We start from the raw sequence: 10,817 nt of genomic DNA on the forward strand, positions 1-10,817 counted from the left end.
TTCTTCATCTACTATTGCTACCAAAAGAAGTAATATAGAAAATTAACAAGGCACATGCATTACTCATAAGGAACAATAAATTTGTAATGTCATGTACGGTACGCGGTTTTCTTTGTGCACATTTTAAGCTAAAACAAAAGAAATGAGCAACTCGAACACTAAAACTTATCCATTCTTGTTCACAATAAATTGATGATAAGCAAATTATACAGTTTTCTTACATACACTTTTGTCACTTATCTAAAGTTAATTAATAAATTAATATGTGTCGTCCCTCAATATACCCAATTTATGTAATGATATTTGTCTGGATGCTAAATTTAGAAAAGAATTTTTTTTTTATAATTTTTGATCTAGAATAAGTAATAAATATTTGTATGGTTACAAATTATCTGATTAAAATAATTAAAGGACAACTGGAAGTGAAATAGTGTCACAAAAATTAGGAGGGAAAGAGTACTTAAAAATGATTAATTAATGTGATTTAATGAAAATATCGGATGAGAATAAATTTTTGGCCGAGTAGAATGACTATAATGTGTCCATCCGTAAATTCTTGGTGTACTTTGAAAGCAAAAGAAGACAAGCGGCACTAAGAAAACGATATCCATAAATAGCTGTCCTAAGCGAACCTTAGCTTTATATCTTTTTGCCTTAACGCGTATCTTGTTTTTTGCTTTCAGTTTTCACACGCAAGAAAGTGCTCTGCATCTCTTTTTTAAAGAAGAAAAAACAAAGAAGAAAAAGAAGAAGAAACCAGTAAGCGAAAATGGTGAAAGACAGAACGATTGGTGTAGCAATGGATTTCTCAAAGAGCAGCAAAACTGCTCTGAAATGGGCCATTGATAACTTAGCTGATAAAGGCGACACCTTTTACATCATCCATATCAAGACTCATTCTAGTGATGAGTCACGTAATAAGCTCTGGGCTAAATCTGGTTCTCGTAAGTAATCCACCTTATCTTTAGTTTCACTTTATATGAACAGTTAATTGTAGTTATCTTTTAGCCGATCTATCAATATAGAAGATAAACTCCGTGTTGTTAATACTTTGATTTTCGTTTTGTTTTGTTAGCTTTAATTCCGTTGGCGGAGTTTAGGGAGCCTGAAGTGATGAAGAAATATGATGTGGAGACTGATATTGATGTTCTTGATTTGCTTGATACTGCTACTAGGCAGAAAGAGGTTTTCCTTTTATCATCAAATCTCTCTCTTTTTCTTTTTTTGTGGGGGTTAATTTTCCTGAAAATATTTCATTGATCTATTTATAGATAAAAGTTGTCACCAAATTATACTGGGGAGATGCTAGGGAGAAACTCATAGATGCTACTGAAGATCTGAAGTTGGATTCTTTGGTTATGGGTAGCAGAGGTCTTGGTACCCTTCAAAGGTAGTACTTCTTTTTAATGTTCAGTCCAAAACTTCCAATTCTTTTTGAACATTTATTAGCTAATAATTGATCTTTGATTTATGTCATTCAAGTAATATGCTTTGCTATTAATATTTGAGATATGTATCTTTTGGTTTTGGTGATAAAACAGGATAATAATGGGAAGTGTGACCAACTATGTATTGACTAATGCGACCTGTGCTGTGACTGTTGTTAAGGATCCAGATTTCCACAAGCATTGATCAAGAATTCTGGGTTGAATATGCACCATTTGAATAAGATGAAGACTTTTACATGTTTTATTTTCTCTTACAATAGCAATTTCCTTAATTTCAATGCTAAATGAGACATACTTTGTTTCTGGTTTCAATAGTTAATGAGATTGATGATTTTCTGTAATTTGTCTTGTCTATATTATATCCCCTTTAATTTGTGGAATAAGAACTATAAAGTCTTTTTTGGGACAGAGTAATTTGGTATTTGTGCTTGATGTGAGGCAATAAGTATATGATATAGTAGTTGAGCTGCATGTAAACGGGCTCCGACGTCACCATTCAGAACAGAAAGGCCGTTTTAGTGTTTTTGGGTTAGAATTCTTGAGATTTTGTGACGCGGAGTTGGAGTTCTAGATACGGATTCAGCAGAATTCAATAGATTTGGACAAAACACAGTTAAGAAATTCACTTAATATGTATAAATAATTAATTTTGAACTTCATAAGCTTCCTTTTTTAGAATCCAGAACTCATAGATTCAGATTTTTGGTTCACTTAGTTGCTAGCAAATGCTCTATATTGCCAAAATAATGAAAATTTATCTAAAACATAATCAAATAAATGCCTAAGTTCATATAAACAATTTTCAACTCTTTGGTGAATGCTAGATCGCATCTTGATTCACCATGTCACGTGGCTGGTAGGATTTTTTTATTGATATTTTATTTAATTTTTGTCATATACTAAAAATATTTACTAGTCAAGATCTTGCCGATAATGATTTACACCAACTTGCTTTATTAATGGTCCAAGGTGATGGTAGAGCTCCCCCACATGGCTCTGAAATATGATCGATCAGTTTTTAATTCTGAATTCATTATTAACCATTAAAATATGCCAGCTTACTGCCACAAAACCGCAGTAAGCACATGGGCTGCTGAGGGTTGGTGAGGTTTAAACGGGTAATGTGGAGATAGTTTTCAAGGAACATTAGTGAACAAATAATCAATGTGCCATAGAGTGAGAAAATTAAATGAAGATCACAGAGCTTAATTACTGTAACGATCCGGACGGTCGCTTTTAGAATTTATGCCCCGATCTCCTATTAACTGCTTTTCCCAAGTTTATTTTTGCTATTTTGATTTGCCGGAATGTTCGGTTTTGAGTTTCAGAGAGTTTTGGGAAACTTAGTCCCTAAATGAGAGCTTATGTGCTTCTTCTGTCGAACCAATTCCATTGCGTCGAGCAGCTTTTGTCAATGGACAACCAATGGTGAAGTTTACAGAGGCAGAAGTTGATAGAATGAACGTGATTGAAGGTCTCCAATATGCTGTGGTTGGAACGTTCGCGTATGGATGGCCAGATTTGAACGAGATTCGTCCCATTGTCCCATTGCAATGTGGAATTAAGGGAGAGTGTAGCATTGGTTACTTGAGAGACAGGTATGTCCTTATACGTATGACTTTGTGGCAGGACTTTGTTGATTTTTCGTCGAAAGGTGCTCAATATATCAAAGACAAGAATGGCCATGAATATCAAATCTGACCTCTCATATATGATGTGAAATTTAAGGCAGGAGAGGAGACTCCAATGGCTATGGCTTGGATTTCTTTCCAGGTTTGTTACCTACTTATTTTGTGAAGGAGTGTCTTTTTTCTCTTGCTTCACCTGTTGGAAAGCCTTTACACTTGGACATGGCTACAATCAATAAGACTGGACCTAGTTGTGCTAGGGTCAAAGTTCTCGTAGACTTGTTAGCTGATCATCCTAAGAAGGTGAGAATGGACATTGTTAATGAAGCTTCAGGTTAAATAAGAACTGAATGGGTTAGCATCAAGTATGATATGTTGCCCAAATATTATAAGGAATGCAGATTACAAGGACATGATGAATTTGAATGTTGGAGAATTCATCCGGAATTATCCCCTTATGATCAAGGAAAACAGAATGTGGAAAGTAGCAAGGAGCAATCTAAGGTTCATCATAATCAACCTTTGATGATTCTATCAAGTGGGAGAGTAGTAAGTAATGTGAATCCAGTTGGGGAGCAATGGAAGGAAGTGAGGGACAATCGTGTGAAGAAGAATGGAAATCAAGTTGTTACAGGGAAAGAAATAGTTCCAGTTGATCAAGGTAATGGGCAGCAGGTACAAAGATATGATAATCTGATTCAAAATGATGGTGCATCAGTGCAGGAAATTGGGCCAGCTAATGGTAAGAGTCAGCAAAGCAATGATAATGGAAGAAGGCAAATTGTTCCAGTTAATGCAGACCAACAAATTCAAACAGCAAACAAGTTTGCAGCCTTACAAGTGGAAGAAGAAAATAATGAAGGCAATCAATTAGTTGTGGTGGAGGATACTGTTGTGCAGAAATCACCTGTCCATAAGGAGTTAAATCCAGCTGCTGCAGTTTTTACTCCTGTCTACTGGAGTAGCATCATCAAAGAGAGGTAATGAAACTAATCCTAATGGGGGAGGAAGTCTAGTTAAGGCAGCTGCAGATAGAGTTAAAGAATCTACAGATCAATGGGTACATAGAACTTTCCCAATCCCAAATGTTACCACAAATCAGTCTTGCCAAGAATTCCATCTCAATCTCTGGATACAAGTTGTTGATACCCAATTTTCCCTAGATGTTTTTATACTCAAAATACTTTCAAAATAACATATATATGCATATATGAGCATACCCAAGTTTTGGTACTTTTTCCAAAATTTAAATGATTTTTAAACCAATTTATTGCCTAATTTAATACTACAAAATCCAATAATTATTACCAAAATAATCATTTTGGTGAATAACTTATTTCATTCTCATATTTACACCAAAATATAATTAAGGTGATTTTTGTACATTTTTACAAATTTATTTGGTATTTTTAAAGTTAAATTGCGTGTAATTGTAATTATAGCCTATTTTACGGTTAATAGCATTTTATAACTACAAAAATTATTTCCAGTATTTTTGAACTAATATTTATATAGTATTTGTTGGCCCAGTACTTTTAATTTGCTTTTAAAATCATTATTATTACTTTTTATAAAATAAAAAAGGGAAAATTGGCTATTTAACACTTAGCCTATTTCTATTTCAATAACACCCCTTCCCCCCTTTCAATTGTAGACTTAATCTGGCCCAATTCCGCCCCCAAATTAAACGACCCAATTCCTAAAATACCCAACCCACGACCCGTTATCAAACCCGCCCGATTTTCTTTTAAAATCCAAGCCGTTGATCATTTTGATCAACGGTTGATATCCTTCCTTTCCTTTTTTAATCACTTAACCCCTCTAACCCTACCTCATTTGCATAGAGACGCCTCCTCTAACTCCCTTCGTCTCCCTCAAAACCTCTCTAGCCTCTCCGAAACCCTAATCACCTCCCACCTTATCTCACCTTGTTTCCACTGAAATCCATGGCATCTCCTGCCATAGATGGCATGTACTCACCCTCTCTCACCCCTAAGCCTGAGCTATTCGAAGTTTGGAAGCTTGACCTTGATGGTCCTCTCTCAGATTTGTCTCAGATCTGTAGATCCAGGGTTCTCCGGCCACGCTCCGGCATGTTCAAGCACAGGAAGCTTGATTCCTGACCGTTTCGACTCAGGATCTGATCTTGTTCTTCCAAGCCTTTCTCGTTTCTAGGGTTTCTCTGAAACCCTAAGCCATTCGAGGTTCTTTCACCATTATTTGTTTAGATCTGTACTATGTCTATGCTTTTCTCGACGTTGTAAGTGTTTTCCCCAAAAGTTTTGTCAAAATCATTTCTCTCCGATTTTTAGGGTTTCCGCAAGGATTTTTTATAAAATCTTTCTGATCCTTTTCTTCTGTGCTTTATGTGTGTTTGTTTATACCTTGCTCGTATGATTTCCTTTATTTTTATGCATATATGGTGTTTTACCCTTTACTTTTCTCCTGTTAATTTCTGCTATGTTTCATTACTCTTCTGCTATATGTGCCTACCGTTAAAGTTATTTTTTGACTATGCTCATGTTCCTACATGCTTCATCTGCTTGTGTTCAAGTTTGCACTGTCTCTTTCTTTCTAAACTCGTTTAGGTTCTGAGTTTCTCGAATATGTTCTTCATGATTTTTTTTCTTTCCTTTGTTGTTCAAGCATGCTGTCATGACTGTTTTGTTGAGACAGAGAGAGATCATTTGAGTCATTTTCCACGTTTGATTACATTTGAAGGTTCTGTATATTTGTTATACGCGAGATAATTGATGCTATGGAAGGGAAATAGTTATTGATGCATTATTGTTAGTTATATTTGATGCCATGGAACTGAAAGTTGTACGGAATTAGTTGGCCTTACCATTAAAATACTGGACATTGTCTTCGGCCACATAAAAAAGTTATAAACCATACAGTAAGTCAAATGAAAATCTAAGACACGTAGTCCTTCATATTCTTAGTTATGCAGACTTGTCTTAAATATTTGCCAGAATGTATACTTCTTTGAGATAACTTAAAAAATCTAATATGATTGCTTCAAGAACTTGGTCTTGCAAAAGCTGCCGATACTCGTTGAGGTTTGCACTACAAATCTTTTAAGAACATATATTTCTATGTTTGGCTCAATTATTGATGTTCTTGATACTATCGTTGTTGATGCCCAGAGCTTAAGAAGAAGACTAAGGCAAAGGGATAACTTAGCACTTGTCAAACATTTTTGAGGTTGCTTTCATGTTGCCACCTAATGAGAGATGTTTGGGGATCACAAATAAGCTTAATACATTCTTACAAAAAAAGGAGCAAGATATTGCAAATGCTATTCTACTTGTTGAAGTGCAAAGAGACGGTTACAAAGCTAAGAGAAGAAGAATGAGATTCACTTAATGATAAGGGTGTCTGCATTTTGTATCAAATATAATATTTTGATACCAAAACTTGATGACCTCATGTTTAACTCTGGAAGATCCCGATGTAAAGTTACTGATTATACTCCCTCCGGTCCAAAATAAGTGATTTTTTGGGTGTTTTCACACAGATTAAAGAAATCCACCTTTTAGCATTAATTAGCAATGGAATTGACCATATTAACCTTTACTATCTCACATAAACACTCCTAACACATAATCCCAATACTATTTACTCGCAAGGACAAGTAGGTAAAAAATAATTAATTCATTCTTGAAATCTGAAAAAATACTTATTTTGGACGCACAAGAAAAAAGCCAAAAAAATCACTTATTTTGGACCGGAGGGGTACTATTTTACATCACTACTGTGTTGATATATTTTTTAAAATTATTGACTGGCAAGTTCAAGAACTCAATGGTTGTTTTAATGAGGTGACAACGACTTACTTGTTCGAGTAGCTTGCTTAAATCCAGTTGACTCATTTTCCTAAACAAAATATTGAGGATGGCTGAATTGTATCCTGACGATTTTGATGAGAATTATAATGGTTACGCTCAAGAATTAGCTTAAAACTTGTTGATGTTCGTGATGTTTATGAAAGGTTCTCAAATCTACTAGGACTTGTTGATCTTTCTGAAACACTAGTTAAGATAAAGCATTTGAATTATCCATTTGTGTTTTGCCTTGTGAAATTTGCTTTGCTTCTACCAATTTTCCTGCTACAGTTGAAAAGACTTTTTCGGCAATGAAGTTGATCAAGAGTGAATTGCGAAATCGAATGAATGACGAATTCATGAGCGTTGTTTGGTACCTTATGTAGAAAGAAAAAAATTTAACATCATTTCTGATTGAGACTATTATGAATACGTTTCAGGAAATGAAAACTCGTAGAGACACTTGTAATAATGTATTTTATTAATATATATTCTTTATTGACCTCTTTGTATATTTGCTTTTTTCGCACTTTGAACAGCTTGATAAAAAACTTGGGTCCGTCACTGAGTTCAATGACATTAAATCACAGAAATAATATTAGTTATAGGTCAGACATTGTAGAGACGGTACGTATATAAAATTCTTCATCTACTATTGCTACCAAAAGAAAGTAATATAGAAAATTAACAAGGACATGCATTACTCATAAGGAACACATCAAATAATTTGTAATGTCATGTACGGTACGCGGTTTTCTTTGTGCACAATTTTAAGCTAAAACAAAAGAAATGAGCAACTCGAACACTAAAACTTATCCATTCTTGTTCACAATAAATTGATGATAAGCAAATTATACAGTTTTCTTACATACACTTTTGTCACTTATCTAAAGTTAATTAATAAATTAATATGTGTCGTCCCTCAATATACCAATTTATGTAATGATATTTGTCTGGATGCTAAATTTAGAAAAGAATTTTTTTTTTATATTTTTGATCTAGAATAAGTAAATAAATATTTGTATGGTTACAAATTATCTGATTAAAATAATTAAAGGACAACTGGAGTGAAATAGTGTCACAAAAATTAGGAGGGAAAGAAGTACTTAAAATGATTAATTAATGTGATTTAATGAAATATCGGATGAGAATAAATTTTGGCCGAGTAGAATGACTATAATGTGTCCATCCGTAAATTCTTGGTGTACTCTTGAAAGCAAAAGAAGACAAGCGGCACTAAGAAAACGATATCATAAATAGCTGTCCTAAGCGAACCTTAGCTTTATATCTTTTTGCCTTAAACGCGTATCTTGTTTTTTGCTTTCAGTTTTCACACGCAAGAAAGTGCTCTGCATCTCTTTTTTAAAGAAGAAAAAACAAAGAAGAAAAAGAAGAAGAAACCATCAGTAGCGAAAATGGTGAAAGACAGAACGATTGGGTGTAGCAATGGATTTCTCAAAGAGCAGCAAAACTGCTCTGAAATGGGCCATTGATACACTTAGCTGATAAAGGCGACACCTTTTACATCATCCATATCAAGACTCATTCTAGTGATGAGTCACGTAATAAGCTCTGGGCTAAATCTGGTTCTCGTAAGTAATCCACCTTATCTTTAGTTTCACTTTATATGAACAGTTAATTGTAGTTATCTTTTAGCCGATCTATCAATATAGAAGATAAACTCCGTGTTGTTAATACTTTGATTTTCGTTTTGTTTTGTTAGCTTTAATTCCGTTGGCGGAGTTTAGGGAGCCTGAGTGATGAAGAAATATGATGTGGAGACTGATATTGATGTTCTTGATTTGCTTGATACTGCTACTAGGCAGAAGAGGTTTTCCTTTTATCATCAAATCTCTCTCTTTTTCTTTTTTTGTGGGGTTAATTTTTCCTGAAAATATTTCATTGATCTATTTATAGATAAAAGTTGTCACCAAATTATACTGGGGAGATGCTAGGGAGAAACTCATAGATGCTACTGAAGATCTGAAGTTGGATTCTTTGGTTATGGGTAGCAGAGGTCTTGGTACCCTTCAAAGGTAGTACTTCTTTTTAATGTTCAGTCCAAAACTTCCAATTCTTTTTTGAACATTTATTATAGTAATAATTGATCTTTGATTTATGTCATCAAGTAATATGCTTTGCTATTAATATTTGAGATATGTATCTTTTGGTTTTGGTGATAAAACAGGATAATAATGGGAAGTGTGACCAACTATGTATTGACTAATGCGACCTGTGCTGTGACTGTTGTTAAGGATCCAGATTTCCACAGCATTGATCAATGAATTCTGGGTTGAATATGCACCATTTGAATAAGATGAAGACTTTACATGTTTTATTTTCTCTTACAATAGCAATTTCCTTAATTTCAATGCTAAATGAGACATACTTTGTTTCTGGTTTCAATAGTTATGAGATTGATGATTTTTCTGTAATTTGTCTTGTCTATATTATATCCCCTTTAATTTGTGGAATAAGAACTATAAAGTCTTTTTTGGGACAGAGTTAATTTGGTATTTGTGCTTGATGTGAGGCAATAAGTATATGATATAGTAGTTGAGCTTGCATGTAAACGGGCTCCGACGTCACCATTCAGAACAGAAAGGCCGTTTTAGTGTTTTTGGGTTATAGATTTCTTGAGATTTTGTGACGCGGAGTTGGAGTTCTAGATACGGATTCAGCAGAATTCAATAGATTTGGACAAAACACAGTTAAGAAATTCACTTAATATGTATAAATAATTAATTTTGAACTTCATAAGCTTCCTTTTTAGAATCCAGAACTCATAGATTCAGATTTTTTGGTTCACTTAGTTGCTACAAAATGCTCTATATTGCCAAAATAATGAAAATTTATCTAAAACATATCAAATAAATGCCTAAGTTCATATAAACAATTTTCAACTCTTTGGTGAATGCTAGATCGCATCTTGATCACCATGTCACGTGGCTGGTAGGATTTTTTTATTGATATTTTATTTAATTTTTTGTCATATACTAAAAATATTTACTAGTCAAGATCTTGCCGATAATGATTTACACCAACTTGCTTTATTAATGGTCCAAGGTGATGGTGAGCTCCCCCACATGGCTCTGAAATATGATCGATCAGTTTTAATTCTGAATTCATTATTAACCATTAAAATATGCCAGCTTACTGCCACAAAACCGCAGTAACAGCACATGGGCTTGCTGAGGGTTGGTGAGGTTTAAACGGGTAATGTGGAGATAGTTTTCAAGGAACATTAGTGAACAAATAATCAATGTGCCATAGAGTGAGAAAATTAAATGAAGATCACAGAGCTTAATTACTGTAACGATCGGACGGTCGCTTTTAGAATTTTATGCCCGCGATCTCCTATTAACTGCTTTTCCCAAGTTTATTTTTGCTATTTTGATTTGCCGGAATGTTCGGTTTTGAGTTTCAGAGAGTTTTGGGAAACTTAGTCCCTAAATGAGAGCTTATGTGCTTCTTCTGTCGAACCAATCCATTGGCGTCGAGCAGCTTTTGTCAATGGACAACCAATGTGAAGTTTACAGAGGCAGAAGTTGATAGAATGAACGTGATTGAAGGTCTCCAATATGCTGTGGTTGGGAACGTTTCGCGTATGGATGGCCAGATTTTGAACGAGATTCGTCCCGCCAGTTGCAATGTGGAATTAAGGGAGAGTGTAGCATTGGTTACTGTGAGAGACAGGTATGTCCTTATACGTATGACTTTGTGGCAGGACTTTGTTGATTTTTCGTCGAAGGTGCTCAATATATCAAAGAGGAAAATGGCCATGAATATCAAATCTGACCTCTCATATATGATGTGAAATTTAAGGCAGGAGAGGAGACTCCAATGGCTTATGGCTTGATTTCTTTCCAGGTTTGTTACCTACTTATTTTGTGAAGGAGTGTCTTTTTTTCTCT

At 34.5% G+C, this 10,817-nt stretch overlaps 1 protein-coding gene and 1 pseudogene across 1 annotated transcript; both read left to right on the top strand.

Moving 5' to 3' along the window:
- Positions 1 to 611: 611 nt before the first annotated feature.
- LOC109216155 (universal stress protein PHOS32-like) lies at positions 612 to 1,856 on the top strand. Its single transcript, XM_019380284.1, has 4 exons — positions 612 to 944; positions 1,076 to 1,185; positions 1,272 to 1,390; positions 1,542 to 1,856. The coding sequence occupies exons 1-4, from the start codon at positions 770 to 772 to the stop codon at positions 1,630 to 1,632; spliced, it is 495 nt and encodes a 164-aa protein (XP_019235829.1). The 5' UTR covers positions 612 to 769; the 3' UTR covers positions 1,633 to 1,856.
- A 6,462-nt stretch (positions 1,857 to 8,318) lies between these two features.
- Positions 8,319 to 8,795, top strand: LOC109216153 (annotated as a pseudogene).
- The last annotated feature ends 2,022 nt before the right edge of the window (positions 8,796 to 10,817 follow it).

This window comes from Nicotiana attenuata, unplaced genomic scaffold (assembly GCF_001879085.1).
Source record: "Nicotiana attenuata strain UT unplaced genomic scaffold, NIATTr2, whole genome shotgun sequence".
Taxonomy (NCBI): domain Eukaryota; kingdom Viridiplantae; phylum Streptophyta; class Magnoliopsida; order Solanales; family Solanaceae; genus Nicotiana; species Nicotiana attenuata.